Source organism: Diabrotica virgifera, chromosome 1 (assembly GCF_917563875.1).
Source record: "Diabrotica virgifera virgifera chromosome 1, PGI_DIABVI_V3a".
In the NCBI taxonomy this organism is placed as follows: domain Eukaryota; kingdom Metazoa; phylum Arthropoda; class Insecta; order Coleoptera; family Chrysomelidae; genus Diabrotica; species Diabrotica virgifera.
In genome coordinates, this window is record NC_065443.1 from 152481144 (window position 1) to 152498931 (window position 17788).

Consider the following 17788-nt stretch of genomic DNA (forward strand, 5'->3'; position numbering starts at 1 on the left):
TGGGGATTTTTTGTCCGGGATTTTTTATGGGGATATTTTGTCCAAAAAAATTTGTGGGGATTATTTGTCCGGAATTTTTTGTGGGGATTTTTTGTCCGGGGATTATTTGTCCGAGGATTTTTTGTCCGGGGATAATTTGTGGGGATTTTTTGTCCGGGATTATTTGTCCGGGGATTATTTGTCCTAGCTTCGACCGACGCTCTCCGAGGTACGGTGAAACGGCTCTTATCATTTTTAGAAATGAAAAATTGATTGTCGTTTGCAGGGCTTGAACCCGCGTGCTCTGGCGTATGATGCCAGTGATCATGCCGTTCACCGGCCGTATAGGTCTGGATCCCACATGTGAAAAAAAAGTTGGATAATAGCAAGCTGAAAATTTGTTAATAGCTTAAGGGTGTCTAGTTGGACAAACTTTGATATATGGGAACACTGGAACAAGGGAAGTTTTAATTGTGGAACAGGTTAAAAATTTGGAACGGTCAGACCACGAAAACGGCACATGTATTTTGTCTGACAGAACAGACTTAAACTCTCCGAACAGAGATTACAACTCTCATGCAAAAATCAGACTGCTATTTATCACCAAATGGGCGTTTTAATGAGTGGAACATGTAGAATTTGTCAAATGACAGGAATTATGACAGGTGATAAATAGCAGTCTGATTTTTGCATGAGAGTTTAATCTCTGATCGGAGAGTTTAAGTCTGTTCTGTCGGACAAAATAAATGTGCCGTTTTCGTTGTCTGACCGTTCCAAATTTTTAACCTGTTCCACAATTAAAACTGCCCCTGTTCCAGTGTTCCCATATATCAAAGTTTAACCGACTAGACACCCTTAAGCTATTAACAAATTTTCAGCTTGCTATTAATCAACTTTTTTTTCATACGCGGGATCCAGACCTAGTAGCTCTATTCTGTTAAATGTAAAAAGTATGCGATCGAACAGTAGATCCTATCGATTTCATTTCACCTCTATACTATTTCTTATTTTGTACAGAATATAATTGACTTCTATTTTACCATTTCTAGACAAATTGTTCTGTTCTAGACAAATACAATGTTAGGTACTCTCAGAAAAAAATATATAGCCAATTTTTATTTCCGGTAAAAATGCAGGTATTTGAGTACCTCTAATATACCTAGTACATATTCTAGTATTATTTTTTAGTTTTATAACATAACTGAACTTTATTCTGAACGATGACGTTACTTTTATGTGACATTTCGAGCCACCACAAAACATGTAGGAGTAATTATTCCGTTTACTCACGGGTTTTGCCCCTAATTTATATAAGTTCAAAATAAGTCCGGTATTAAAATGAGTAATGCTAAGCAACTTTTGTTCTATAGAGTTTTTTCCAAGTCAAGAATTTTCGAATAATTTGCAAGTGAACATATTCACTTTTCAACAAAAAAAAACACCTTTTTACACGGTTTTTCGCAAATAACTCAAAATGTAGGTATTTGATCGAAAAATTAAATATTGTTAACAAAAATATACCTATCTTATAAAAAAAGTGCAGAATGGTATGAAGTTATATATAATAAACGTATGAAGTTTGTAGACCCAGTAGAAACAGAGTTGTAGTTCAGGAAGAGTGGGTTCTAATTCGTCAAATTCCAAATCGAATATTTAAACGTGGAATAATTAAAAAATTAAGCACTTTTGGAGAAAAGTCAGTATCTTTTTTAAAATGTTTAAAAAAAGCTTTATTTTTGTTTCTTTTTTAAGTTACTAGCATCAAAAGTAAGTAAGTTACGCTCAGAATAAAATGATTCCTTTTTTTTTTGTAAAAAAAAAGATCGTAAAAATCACCCCCTAATTAGCGTCTAAAATTAAATTAATCGTCACCGCTTGATAAATTACTTTACGTATATAGTGTTTCTATGATCTGTAAGTTTTGGAAAATTTTTAACAGCCATATTTTAACCTATTTTGGTCTTAAAAAAAAACAAAAAATATAAAATATTCAGAAAAGCAAAACCCCCTTTATAGTCTAAAAAATGCTTTTTTCAGAATTTCAAAAAATTGTTTTTTACTTTAAAACCAATTTTTTCAAAAATAGGCGCTTTGATTAGATGGAACTTACAGACAATATAAAAAATAAACATGTTAAGTAAATTGCAAGGCCGTTTCGATTCATTTAATTTCGGATGCTAATAGGGGGTGATTTTCACGACTTTTGTACCAAAAATAAAAATAGGGGCCAAATTTATTTTGACCATATCTTGCTTACTTCGATGCTAGAAACTTAAACAAAAATAAAGATAAACTTTTTTTTAAACACTAAAAAAAGTTGTAGTTTTTCCCGAAAAGTTCTTCATTTTTTGGTTATTTCACGTTGAAATATTCGATTTGGAATTTGACGAATAATGACCCACTTTTCAATACCTACTACTCTGTTTCTGCTGGATCTACAGACTTCATACGTATACCACTTTTTTAAAAACTATAGGTATTTCTGCTACATATACCTTTTTTTTCGATTAAATACTTACTTATTGAGTAATTTGCGAAAATCATATTTACCCGAAAATAACTCGAAAAGTATTGACTTATTGAAAAAACTCTATGGACCAAAAGTTGTTAGTATTAATCAGTTTATCCAATTCTGGACTTATCTTGAACGTATATTTTTTCACTCCCGAGAAGGAGTGATACTTAACCCCAGTGCAAAAGCACACAGTGGCACAATATCACTTTTTTCTTTGATATTTTAGCTATGTGTATACCAAATTTCATGCCAATAAAATGGATTCTTTAAAATTCGAAGGTTTTGCAATATTTTACCTTGAGTGAATGGGTTAGATCTGGAAAGAAATTCTGTATATCAACTTCAAATATTTTATTTCGCATTAGTTCTGAAAATTAATTTCTTTTACAAATTGCAAAAAATAATTTACATGTGAATTATCACTGCTAATTTTATTACGTATTTTCTATTTTGTTGTTTTTTTGTAGTGTATTAATAATTAAATCATTTTTAGGAAACCTCTTCACTATTTTTATTAATCAATATTTAGCGTTTTATCTGAAGTAAAATAGGAATTCCAAAATAGAGATTACAAGCTCGTTAAAATTATTTGTGAAAATGCTGAATACTACCCTTATATCGTTGTCTATTACGCCAGCCAAGCAACTCAAATTTATTTTTCAATCTTGGCAAAAATTTCAATAAATGTCGCCACCGTCCAGTCAGGTAGTACTTAAACTTGAGGGGCAAAGAGGTGTAAGTGGGCGGAGTTTAACACTGAATTCGGTTTTACCTTAAGGTGAGGTATCTATGTGTTTATTAATCAATGGTCAGGTGTAGCATTTTAGCACATTACTTATGTCCCGGTTTAAGAAAGCTTGTAACAGTATTTTTATGTAAATTTCAATGAGATTTATTGACCTCATAGACCTGTGAGCACTGTGATCTGACAAATCTTGTGTAAATCCTATATATATGTTTATATATTTTATTTCACGTTAAGAATGGAACGTTTGGCTTATGCAGATCAGTGTTGCCAAACCTCCCAGGCAGGCGTTGCTACTAGACTGCCAATATACGATTCATTCTAATCAGACGGCATGCCATGGGCGCACTTCTATCGTCCATAAGAAATACATAGCCCTATCTACGTAACATTCCGTTCTTAATGTGAAACGCTCTATAGGCTTCTAACAATACCTATTACCTGTTTAGGGTAGATATTTGTCACTGGTCAGATTCTAAAAGTACTTGTTCCAGGTACTTATTGCCCTTTAAAAACAATTGCCTCGCAGTTTTAAACAATATGTTTCCTCTGCAACAATATGAAGTTTCCTCTGCATGTTCGCAGAATTTGCACGTTTCTCTGTCTACTTTGGCTATTTTATAGAAATATCTGTTTATGGTTAAAATGATTAAACTGCATTTTAAAAAACATTTGCAGTCTAATTAAAAATTTGTAAATTGTATTTCTCAAGATGGTAAAAATAAGTCAACTTACATTTTTCAAACCAGAATGCATATATCTAACATCTTGCGATATAAAACAACTAAGCTGCAAGAATTGTTCCTTGTTTTTTGACACTGGTTCATCTTCGGCTTCTACACATTTCAGTTCAACATCAAAGGTACCTCCAAAGTATTGATCTATAAACGATCTAAAACAAACAGAAAAGGTTTGCTAATTATCATAATATTTTATGAATTTCAAAACAACTGACAATACAAAATCTAGGCATGGGATAAAAAAGTTTATTTGAAGGTGTATTTTTTTGTTTTTTTTTAACCTTCCGATGACGAACATTTTTTTGTTGCACGGATGACCTAAGTGGGTCAAAAATGACCCCCAGTCAAAAAGACAATTGACAAAAAAATTAAGTTGTTTTAAGAAATAAAATAATGTATTCGTAATTTTAATGTTAGTATTGTATCAATAAATGATAAATAAACATTAGTAAAACATATTTTAATTACAACTGAACAAAAATGAACAAAACAGGAATCATCATTCTGAACATAGAACTAAAGAAATTTTAAAACGTACACTGATTTACGTGGCCACAGGTTTAACGAACAATTTTTTTTCAAGATTGGAATGTTTTTTACAAACAAATCCACATAATAGACGGTATTTACTTAATATAAAAGTAGAACATGGAAGGCCAAGAGAGTTCGTCTTTGACCCCAAAATTCAGAAAAAAATATTATTTTTTTAAATATAGGAATTTTTTTTATTGCAAAATACGAGGGTATCTAGAATGATATTATTAAAGTCAAATTAATAAAAAAATAATGAGTTTTTTTAAATGGCATGGACTTTATGTCAATAAGCCAGAAAATAATGAGTTTAAAATTGAAAATATTTCTGAATTTATTAATTTACTCCCCGCCTTTGGTTATCCCAAGGTTAATGGCGGTGCAGGCTCGTTTTTGTAATATTTTATTTCCACATACTAACATATTTCTCAAATTGGGCTCTGTACCGCCATTCTTTGCTATATTACGAATATGTGTGTCAAATATCTCGACAAAATATTCAAAATTGAAGCTGCAATCTTTTCCGCGCGCTTATGTTGCCTCTTAATAATTGTACTATTACATATGTTATAATATTCAGCACAATACGCAATGTTTCAGAATCAGAATCTTTTTTGGTTTATCCTAAGATAGGGACTGTACTAACAATTTCAAATTGTTCAATAATTTAAACGAGTTTTTAGTCGAAGCAATAAAGCACTGAACCTCCGAAAAAATCGCTGGATGGAAGGGCCGCCCGAGAACTTTATTGTACCGATCTATTATCGTTATCGTACTAGATACTGGCATTCTATAAAAATAACAAAGTTACTCGTTATTTTGATATTTTAGAAACACCTTGTATACTTGAAAATATTTTATGGTTCTACGCATCATTAATTCCTGCATTTGAGAAAATGTTCGGGGACACACTATAGATTATTGCATAAATCAATAGAATATTAGCCATACTTTCATTTCAAATTAGTTCATTTTTCTGAGAAATTAATATACCCTATTCCACGAACATACGCCTGTTTTGGATAACTTCGACAACAAATATTTTACTGTGCAAAATAAGAAGAACGAAAGTAAATTGCAAATTACATTATTGTTTATTGGAATAATTATTAGCGCCATTTACTTTCGTACTTCGTATGTTGCACAGTAAAATATTCGTTGTCGAAGTAATCCAAAACAGGCGTATGTTCGTGGAATGGCCCATAGTTTATATTTGCATTTTACTGAATGGATTTTAATGACATTTTGGGAGTAGCCCAAAGCCCAATCTCCTAATTCAAAGTCCATCCTATATACTATATACTATGGCGCTTTTATCATGGGGGCGGTTCCCACCACTTCTCGGGGATAGAACATTTTTATTTTCGAACTGCATGGAGCAAAAGGAAGAATTTTAAGAAAATTTAAAAATGCGCTCTTTAATTTGATCTTATTTTTTTCACCCGTCCAACTTTTTGAAAGTAGAAATAACACTATATTAAGAGGTATTGCAAAAGAAAAACAATGCATTTAAATTCTGGTGGATGATGGGTTAAATGTATGTACTTCTCATTTTTTCCTTAAAGTACATTAGTCATATATTCTTTTGCACCATATCTCGCTTAGTTTGAATGTAACCGACATTTTAACGGTGCTCGTTTTAAATGCCTTTTCAAACACTACAAAAGCATGAGTACTTTGAGCATGCACCAAAAAACAAACTCTTTTTACCTACCACATCTCTTTTTGTATTATAAATAGAAACTTTACGAAGGAACGAATCTCTTTGTTATTTATAATCTAAAAAAATGTTATATAGTGTTTTTAGTTTGATGCATAGTTTTTAAGGTATTCACAAAAAACCGTCCGAAAACGTGTCATTTTTAAATGAAAATGGCCAATTTTCAACTACGCATAACTCAAAAAGTATTGAGTTCTCAAAAAAAAGTATAGATCAGTTTTTGCTTAAAAATAGGTTCTCTAGCCACTTCCATGCTTATTTTGACCAACAAATTTTCCACCCCCTTGAAGGGGTGAGAATTGCCCCAAGATAAAAGGGCCATATTATATAGGGTAGATTTTGTTTCTTGAGCTCTACTTACTGTGAAAATATCAAGTACATCGATGTAGTAGGATGGAATTCGGAGCCAAATACCCTCATTGACTGCCCTATAATAATGCTCTGCTATGATCGCGTGAGAGGGGACACACACAAGATTCTAGCAAAATGTCTATTTTCTGTAACTTTTCGAGTTTTTGAGTTACAGCAACGAGTTTTATGTCATTGGAAAGGTAATTTTACATTCTTTAAAAATATGTAAAAATATACAGGGCGTATCTAAAAAATTAAGATTTTTTTTTTCATTTCCGGTTCAACCGGAAGCCATATTGTGGGTAAAATTTATTGTGCTAATAGATAATAAAGTACTCTATATGTCTGCCAAATTTCAAATTTTAGTTTCTATTACAGAGGAAGTTACGGGCACTCGAATATTTTTTTATAAAAAATTCATAACTCCCCTCCTATGAGGAGTTAAGAAATCTGACTAATGGTATTCAATTTACCGATAGGATATCAAAAATATGTCAAAAAATAAACAAATTCCTTGGAGCCATTTTTGAGAAAATCTAGTTCAAAGTTATGTCAAAATTTTGACCCCTTAAATATAGGCAACCCATAACTTTTTCTGAAGAATAATAACGATAATATTCTTGTTATAGCCCCATCTTTAGGCTATATAAATGTTTTTTCAAATTAAATTGATCTTAAACAAGTTTTTAGATTGGTAGGGAAATGTATCGGGTGGGTGGTCGGCCATGCTGGCCGCCATTTTGGATTTGGAAATGTCAAATTCACTATTTCTATTCACCTATCGATAAGCTAACTTTAAGTTAAATTTCATTTATTTCGGTCAAAATTTGCAAAAATGGGCCCCAAATAACCCCCCTATTTCGGCCCACCTTTGAGGTTTTTTTCAAAAGCTTAGTTCCTCGACAAAATTCTCTTAAACTTACTCATACCGAATTTCATCGAAATCAGTCCAGTAGTTTTTGCTGGGCGGTGGCGACATACGTACGTACATACTTCCGACATGTTTTTTTTTTTTTTTTTTTTAGACTCAGGGGGACTCAAAACGTCGAAAAAAAAAAAAAAAAAAAAAAAAAAAAAAAAAAGTGAAATCTGAAAAAAAATTTTTTGCACGATCCTATAACTTTATCTATTATACTCATACTACGTATGTAGTACGATAAAGTAAAAAACGACAAGACGGATCTTAATAATTCTTTCTGCATTCGATTCGTGAATGTGCCAGGAACCTTTGTGACCCCTAGCCATGAGATAATATTGAAAAACTGCATACAAAAAATTCATTCTTAAAGTGCATCTCAAACAGACAATAAAAAAATTCAGAACTCGTCAATTATCGGCGGAAATGAGTTCAATTTTGTTACTCAGGGGATTTTGGAGTCGCTGAAAACGAATATAACATCGTAAGTTATCCGGCGTACCTGGTGCCCAGGGTACCTACTGTTTACCTTGTCTTGTGGAGTTTTCGGCAAATTCATTAAAAAATTAGTCAAAAATCATTACTTGGGGGGTTTTTGGGGTCGTTAACGACGAATATGACATCGGAAGTGATCTCCGGAGTACCTGGTTCCCAGGGTACCTACTGTTAACCTCGTCTTGAGGAGTTTTCGGCAAAAAATTAGTTAAAAATTAGTCGGGGGGTTTTTGGGTCGCTGACGACTAATATGACATCGGAAGTGATCTAAGGATTACCTGGTACCCAGTGTACCAACTGTTTACCTCGTCTTCTGGAGTTTTCGGCAAATTCATTAAAAAATTTACTCGAGCGTTTTTGGGGTCTCTGACGACGAATATGACATCAGATATGATCTCCGGAGTACCTGGTGCTCAGGGTACCTACTGTTTATCTCGGAACTAACGAGTTTTGACTAATTTTCTAATGAATTTGCCGAAAACTCCAGAAAACAGGGTAAACAGTAGGTACCCTGGATACTAGGTACTCCGTAGCTCAATTCCGATGTCATATTCGTCGTCAGCGATCCAAAAACCCCGAAGAATAATGTTTGACTAATTTTTTAATGAATTTGCCGAGAACTCCAGAAGACGAGATAAACAGTAGGTACCCCGGGCACCAGGTACTCCGGAGATCACTTCCAATGTCATATTCCTCGTTAGCGACCCCAAAACACTTAGCTTACATTCGTCGTGATAATAATAATAATAATAATAATAAAATTTATTACACTTAAATACATAAAGTTTACAACAAAAGAAATGTAAAAAGCCAGTCGAAGATACAAGTTTCAAATTATGACATACATAAAAGTAAAAAACAATAATTAGCAAGTGCACTACTTACATAAGTTTATATAGGTACATTTAGATATGTTAGTTCCATGTACTATTCATAAAATCGTTTGTTGTATACGGTTCTAATTTGCACAAAAAGCTTACAATTTCCCTTTTTATCATGGAGATATCATCAGATATCTTCAAGTGTAGAGGCAGGTGGTTGTAGAATTGTATACCTGCATATAAAGCTCCTTTTTCCAGTAATGTGAGCCTATGGTAAGGAATATTGTAGTTGAACTTGTTTCTGGTATCAAAGTTGTGAGATATGTTAAATGGCTGAAAGTACTGCTTGTTGGTATATACAAGTTTGAGACACTCGTATATATATAGAGCTGGTATAGTTAGTAACTTTAGCGATTTGAAATGGCTCCTACATGATTCAGAGTATTTTAACTGCTTCATGACGCGTACTGCTTTTTTTTGTATTATAAAAACTTCGTTAAAAGAACTACTACCTCCCCATACTATGATATTATATCGAGCTCTCGAATAAAAATTAGAGAAATAAAATGACTTTACTACATTGATGTTAACATTTTTTACAAGAATTCTCAAACCATAGCAAGCTCGGCTTAGTTCTTTGCATAGATTCTCGATATGATATGTGAAATCTAAGTTTTGGTCAATCCAAACCCCTAAGCATTTGACATACTCAGAAAAGGGTATCAAATGCTGATTTAGGTTAATATTGTCAGGTGTGTCTGGACCTCGGTTTGTTTTAAAGAATACAGCTTTAGTCTTATCAGGATTTAAAACTAGTCTTGAATTCAAAAACCAGTTTTCTACTTCTGACATCAAATAGTTACCTGCCAGAACTAGTTCAGGTAAATTTCGGGCAGAAACCAACAGTGTACTGTCATCTGCATAGTTAATAATTAATTCCTTAGTTTTAGCAACTGATGCCAAATCATTTAAGTAGATAATAAATATTAGCGGTCCCAAAACACTTCCCTGTGGAACACCCCTAGACACTGCCAGAGGCTCTGACCGCACATATTGCATTGTTTTGTCCTTAATTTTTAGTGCATGTGCACGTCCAGTAATGTAGCTCTTTAACCAATTTAACTCCACACCTCTAACCCCGTAGTGTTCAAGCTTCACAAATAAAACATCAAAATCAACGCAGTCAAAGGCCCTGCTTAAATCCAGAAAAATCCCACATGAGACATTCCCAGCATCCAAACAATTATATATCTCATTAGTTAATTCAAATAGAGCAGTCTCGGTGCACCTACCTTTAAAGAAACCGTGCTGGCTATGGCTGAATAATTCTTCTTTAAGGAAAAACTGAAACAGTTGATCATGGACAACCAATTCAAAAAATTTTGAAAATGAGCTAAGCAGACTAATTGGTCTATAATTATCAAAAGAATCGATATCACCCTTTTTTAGGCAGGGTTTAATAATCGCAAATTTCAGGTTGGTAGGAAAGCTCCCAGTTTGAAGCGAAAAATTTATTATATGTCTAAGAGGTTTACAAATATGAGGAAAACATTTTTTTAACAAGTACATGGATACTTCATCATATCCTGAACTCTTTTTCGATTCAATTTTTTGCATTATTTCTGAAAGTAATTCATAAGTTATTTGCTTAAAAATAAAGGTGTTTTTATTGTGCGGAATGTCGCATTTATACGTATCTTGATGTGGAAGTTCATTAGCTATTAATGTACAAGCTTTTTCATTAAAGTAACGATTAAATAAATTTGCACCTATAAGAGTATTCTCAAAATATGGCTGATCATTCTTTGTTTTTTTATGTTGTGTAAGTTCATTTATGATTTGCCAAGAAGTTTTACTTTTATTTTTTGAATTAGCTAATCTATGCTCATAGTGTTTATAGTCAGACGTGCGTAGGAAAGAAGCTTGTTTTTTAAAACCGGTGTCTATAAATTAGATATTTAAATAAATATTTTGTGAACTTTAAAAGTAAATTAATTACACCAAATAAAAAAGCGAAATCGGAATAAAAACATTAAAAAGTTATGAGTGCAGTTAGCGGGGGCGACGCCCCCGAAAAAAATGTTTTAGAAACCCAAATGGATACAGAACATGCAACATCTTCAAAGGAGGAGCTATTAGGATTCCAAAATCTTGTTCCAGTTACACAGATAAGTACCACAAAACTTGTTAATAATAAACCCATTATCGATAATGACTTTGCTAATGTACACACTTCAATAACAAATAACATTAACAAAGAAGTAGGAACAAAAAGGGAGGAATTTCTTTACCGACAAAACGACCTAGGACCTTTTTACGCGTATTTAGAAAATAATTCACCCGATTTTAAAGGCAGATTAAACGCGTTAAGGATAGGTGACATTATTATCACAAATTTTAAAGAAATTGATGAAAAAATTGTAAGCATTGACGCAGTAGGAAGAAATAAAATACGTATAAAATTTAAAGATTATAAATCGGCTAACTATATCATATCTAAAAAAAATGAAGCAATATTTATAAAAAATAATCTAGACATATACATTCCTAAGTTTCTTTTAGTTAGACAGGGCGTAATAAAAGATATTTCCACAGAATTTTCAGTAGAGTATGTTAAAAACAGAATAAAAATGTACGATTTACACTGTAAATTTGAAGTCCTTCAAGTCACAAGATTAAATCGAAGACAAGTAGATGAAAACGGTACTCAATACATTCCAACAAAAACATGCGTAGTTAGTTTTAAGTCACAAGTGCTACCAAAATATATAACAATCAACAAGGTACTAAAGGAAGTCGAACCATACAAACAAAAGGTGTTATTATGCTTTAATTGTCTTCGATTTGGACATACAGGTGGGCAGTGTAAGAGCAAGGCTAGGTGCGATAAATGTCAAGAATCCCACAACTCAAAAGATTGTAAAAAGACCGATCTCACTCCAAAATGTTTTAACTGTTCGGGGGATCATTTTACTACAAATTTAAGCGCGTGTCAAGAATTTCAGCGTCAAAAACTTATTAAAGACGCTATGTCTTCCAACAATATTAGTTATCAAGACGCAAACAAACAGTTCCCCAGAAACTCCTATGCAAAAGTAACATCCATAAATACGGAACAAACTACAAACCTCTCCTGCCTCAAAACTTTCCCTCCATTAAATCCCAATAATTATACACCCACCCAATTCCCATCAAATCCAATTAACAAAATGTCAACTAATAATATATTCTACAATAATAATTCAAATAGTACAAATTCTCGAACATTCAAAAGACAGAGACCAAATAGTCCAGATCCAACATTAATTTTGCATAATGAAATTATATCTTCCCCTAGATCTCAATTACCTACGGGAGGAATATTAGACAGCATTAACTATAAGGGAAATATTAATAATAATCCAGTTGCATCTCCTTCAGACTTGAGCATGATAAATTCAATATTAGAATTAGTTATAGAAATTGTCACAACAGTTTTAGTAACAAAAAGTATAAACATAAATAAGGAAGAACTCGAAAACTTAGTCAAATTAACTATAAATGGAAACACGTCATCACATTCTCAGACCTCAACCATGCAATAAATATCCTTCAATGGAACTGCCGTTCGGCAGTTTCTAATAAAAATAACTTAGAATATCTACTAGATAGGGGCAACTACTCCGTTGCACTTCTATCGGAAACATGGTTTAAAGCAGAAAAATACTATAATTTTAAAGGCTTCAACAATATTCGCTGTGACCGGGACGACGGGTACGGCGGCTCTGCCATCTTATTAAAATCAGACTTAATATACCAAGAAGTCTCAATTCCAACTACAATCAACTTTGAGCATACTTGTATCTCGGTAAATTTTCCATATATACATAAAAAAATTTACTTTGTTTCAGTATACCTTAAACCGAGAACTAAAATATCATTACAACAGTGGATTAACTTTTTGGAACAAATTCCAAAACCATTCATAATTGGGGGCGACTTTAACGCACATAGTTTGGCATGGAACGATGGATATGACGATATCTATGGCAAGATTCTTTTGGAAGCTATCGAACAATGCAACCTAGTAATTATAAACGACGGATCACCTACATTAGCAAACAATAAGAAGTCAGCTGTAGACTTGACCCTCTGTACACAGGATCTGACACAACTAATTACGTGGTGTACTTTAGAAGAACCTTATGGCTCTAATCACTTACCAATACACATACAATTTGGAAGGAATATCCCACCTGCGCAAATTAAACAGACAAAACATAATATATGGAGACTCAAGGCTGCTAATTTGGATGTATACACCGCTACCCTTGAAGCAACAGAACCAAAATCATCACTAATGGGCATTATCGACAATATTAACAAAGCTGCCGACAAAGCAATTCCGTTACGAAAATCAAACGCACAAAATAGAAATCATTGCTCAAAGGACTGGTGGAACGAAACCTGTAACATAGCTGCTAAAGCAAGAAAACAAGCTTTCTTAACCTACACACAGGCTCCAAATCTTAATAATCTAACAGAATATAAAAGACTTGATGCAGTAGCTAAAAAAACTTTTAAAGAAACTAAGAAAAAAGTTGGATAAATTACTGCCAAAATCTAAATCAAAATACACCAATTAAAGAAGTGTGGAACAAAGTAAACCGATATAAAAACCGAAAACAAGCGAATAAACCCCTAATGGACCCCAAAGAAGACTGGATAAGCGAATTCCACACAAAAATCTCACCTCCATGGGTCGAAAACAACATTACTCAACAAATAGCTACTGTAAATAGGAACACTTCTTTCCTACAATCGTTATTTCAATTATGGGAACTCGATCATTGCATTAAATCAACAAATAATAAATCTCCCGGGGCGGATAACATTTCATATAATATGTTGCATAAAATGCCCTTGGACCATAAGAAAGCCCTGTTGGAATTGTTCAATTCGATTTGGATAAATAGGATTCCTTTTCCACCGATGTGGAAAGAATACATCATAGTACCTATCAAAAAACCTGGAAAACAGAATGGAAATGCAGATTCATATAGACCCATAGCTTTATCATCGTGTATATTTAAAACCATGGAAAGAATGATAAAGAACAGGCTTGAATATTGGCTAGAAAATGAAAAAATATTACCTGACTCACAATATGCTTTTAGAAAGGGAAGATCTTCCTTGGAACCCCTAACGATACTAGTAAATGACATCTATCTAGGATTCACACACAAATACAGCACTTTGGCCACATTTTTGGATATAACTTCAGCATATGATAATGTTCAAATAAATATACTAGAAGAGAAGCTCATCAATATTGGTCTACCAACCTCCTTTGCCAACTTCATAAAATCAGCTTACTCTAATCGATCAGTTTCCTTAAAGATAAATCAAGAAATTTCGGAATCAAGAATATGTAGATCTGGATTACCACAAGGTAGTATCCTGAGCCCAATCCTCTACAGCCTGTACACAATGGATATAGAAAATGTTATATCACAAAAGTCTAAAATCATTCAATACGCTGATGATGTTGTTATTTACACCAGTAGCAAATCAGAGGACAAATGTATAGAAAATATCAACACTGAATTTATAAAAATCCAAAAATACCTAGACAACATGGGACTTTCCATATCCGAGTCCAAAACCAATATATGTATTTTCTCTAGAAACAGAAACAACTATCAAAGACAATTAACAATAGGAAAATATAAACTCTGTATTAGTAACTCTGTAAAATATCTTGGTCTGCATCTAGATAGAAAACTATTATGGAAGGACTGTATCCACCAAATTATCAAAAAAACAAGTAATTCTATAAATATCCTAAGAGCGTTTTGTAGAGCAAAGTGGGGAGCAGACCCAAATACGGCTTTACTATTCTACAAAACAATGGTACGATCAATAATGGATTATGGAAGTCAACTCTATGGAACAGCAGCAGATACACATCTAAATAAAATCGAGATACAACAAAATAAATGCTTAAGAGTTTGCCTGGGATATCTTAAGTCAACGCCCATAAACATTATACAAGCTGAAGCCGTGGAACCTCCTCTTAAACTAAGAAGACAACTATTGAGCAGAAAATTCATGATAAAAACCATTTCAAAAAAAAACTTCTTACCTCAATAGTGTACAGTCACTAACAGTTCAAGTTTTGACCCATAGATACTGGCACTTCAAGAAAACCCCCCTCATAGTAGAATCTTTCTCAGAAATAGCTGACATTACAGATATACTCTATTCCAACCAACTCCCTCCAGTTTTAATTTACTCACCTGAACAAATTTTTTCACGTGAAATTAGAACCTACTATTTTGAAAGTGAAGAAGTAGCAAGTATCAATCAAACAAAGTTCAACGAAACAAAAAACAAATACTGGCCAAACTATGATTCTATATTCACTGATGGATCAAAGTCAAAAGAATATACCAGTTGTGCCTTTTACCATTTTGAGGAAAATACTGACAAAAAATTTATTTTACCAAAGGAAGCTTCCATATACACTGCAGAACTAACAGCAATAGTGCAAGCTATGAAATACGTACTCGGCTCTAACCACGACAAATTTATAATATGTACGGACAGCAAAAGCGCAGTAGATAAACTTAAAAATGTTAAAATAAATAGATCAGTTAATCATATTGAAGCAAAAATCCTGTATTTACATAATGAGATACACATCAAGAATAAAGTCGTCATATATCTATGGGTAAAGGGACACGCAGGCATAACAGGTAATGAAATGGTGGATGCCTTAGCAAAAACAGCTCCAACATCAGGAGAAGAACTAAATCTTAAACTACCCCCGTCCGATTTATTCTTAAATCAAAGGAACAAAATAAATGAGATGTGGCAAAACCTATACAGTGCATCAACAACTGGAACAAACTTTTGTAAACACCAGCCAAGGATCCCCAGAAAACCATGGTTTCACAAAATACCAAACAGAAACTTTGTCGCCACAATAAATCGAATACGTGCAAACCATGCACTAACACCTTATTATAAGCACAAAATAAAAATTACAGACGATCCACTGTGTAGTTGTGGTAAAATGGGTACATTGGTACATGTTTTACTTGAATGTCCAATAAATATTGTAAACATTAATAATCTATATAAAAACTTAATTCACTACAAGATAAACCTTCCAATAGACCTAAATTGTATTATTTTTTCAGGAAATAATAATATACTTTATGTACTTCATCAACACATCATAAACTGTAAACTAAAATTGTAAAATTACTAACCAATTTTGTAAGCAATTCTGCAAAACAAACTAAATGTAAAGCATTAAAGGAAAAAAAAAGGTGAATACAAAAAAAAAAAAAAATAAAAAAAAATAATAAAAAAAAAATAAACCAAGTAAAAAAAAATGAACCAATTAAAAAAAAACAAAAAAAAAACAAAAAAAAACAAAAAAAAAAAAAATCAAAAAAAAAACAAAAAAAAAAAAAAAAAACAAAAAAAAACAAAAAAAAAACAAAAAAAAACAAAAAAAAAAACAAAAAAAAAGAAAAACATACACACAAAGAGGGCTAAAACCTCCGCGGCGTTGAACCGGGTTGATGCTCTAGCGCGGAAGGAAAAAAAAAATTAAACACCTTACACTTTACTAATGCTACATATTACTAACAAAACAAATGAATACATCATGTTCAAGTTTGATACTATGAAACAATTTACACAAACTATTTATACAATCTAACATAGTCTGGCTAATTGGTCCTCACCAAAGCCATAAATTCCACGAAAAAAAAAAAAAGCGACCCCAAAAAGCCCATGAGTAATGATTTTTGCCTAATTTTTTAATAAATTTTTTGCCGAAGATTCCACAAGACGAGGTAAACAGTAGGTACCCTCCGCACCAGGTAGGTACTCCGGAGATCACTTCCGATGTCATATTCGTCGTTATCGACCCCAAAAACCCCCGAGTAAAAATTTTTTAGTAATTTTTTAATGAATTTGCCGAAAACTCCACAAAACGAGGTAAACAGTAGGTACCCTTGGCGCCAGGTACTCTGGAGATCACTTACGACATTATATTCGTTTTCAGCGACCCCAAAAAAAACCGAGTAACAAAAAAGAACTCATTTCCGCCGATAATTGACGAGTTCTGATTTTTTTTGTCTGTTTGAGATGAACTTTAAGAATTCATTTTTGTACGCAGTTTTTCAATATTATCTCATAGCTAGGGGTCACAAAGTTTCCTGGCGCATTCACGAATCGAATGCAAAAAGAATTATTAAGATCCGTCTTGTCGTTTTTTTTTTTCGGTAGTAAGGCCGATTTTAGTGCTTTATTACTTCGTCTATTTGTAAACAAAACAGTAAACTAGTTTTATAAACAACAGTAATAGTTCATCTGAATGACTTGTTGTTTAATTTTTAATTTAATTAAACAACTAAACATAGGTAGTCCTTTTTTAAAATAATTTTTCAAAAAAATCCCGAAATAGCTTGTTTGCTCTTCCGGGATTTATGGTAACACACAAAGAATTTAAATAGTTTTGATATGAAGAAAAACTTAATTTGTGTAAGTTCATATATAGTCAAATTATTAAATTTTTTTTTCTTTGGAGTTGTATGACTACGGGCCCTTCAAAGCTCATTCGCCGATTCACCAATTTTGCTCATTTATTTTACAATAATATTTTCCTATACTTATCTACTCAACATTTTCTATCCTACTTATTCTACATACTTTATAAGGAATGACCACTGATCAGTGGTCATTATTGAATTAAAATTATTGAATTAAAATAATATCTTACTTAAACTGTTCTGCTGAAGCCCCACCATTCTTTCTGGCTGGTAATTTTTGTTGTAACATCCTAACCATTTCAGTCCAGCATTCGTTGGCATCCTAAAAATCATTTTATACATGTAGTTATTTTATACAGTGCTAGTCAAAAGTCCGTACCCCCCCTCGTATCTTTTGAACGGTTATGGTAACGGACGTAAGCTTCT

The 17788-nt window shown here is 32.7% G+C and overlaps 1 protein-coding gene across 1 annotated transcript in view; it reads right to left on the reverse strand.

Annotated features, from left to right (window-relative positions):
- Positions 1–17788, reverse strand: part of LOC114327784 (ubiquitin carboxyl-terminal hydrolase 14) — a 55151-nt gene that overhangs the window by 23206 nt on the left and 14157 nt on the right. Inside the window, exons 6-7 of the mRNA XM_028276494.2 lie at positions 17593–17684; positions 3975–4131 (exon numbers count right to left, since the gene is read on the reverse strand). Coding sequence (XP_028132295.1) covers positions 3975–4131; positions 17593–17684 — 249 coding nt within the window. The remainder of the gene's footprint in view (positions 1–3974; positions 4132–17592; positions 17685–17788) is intronic.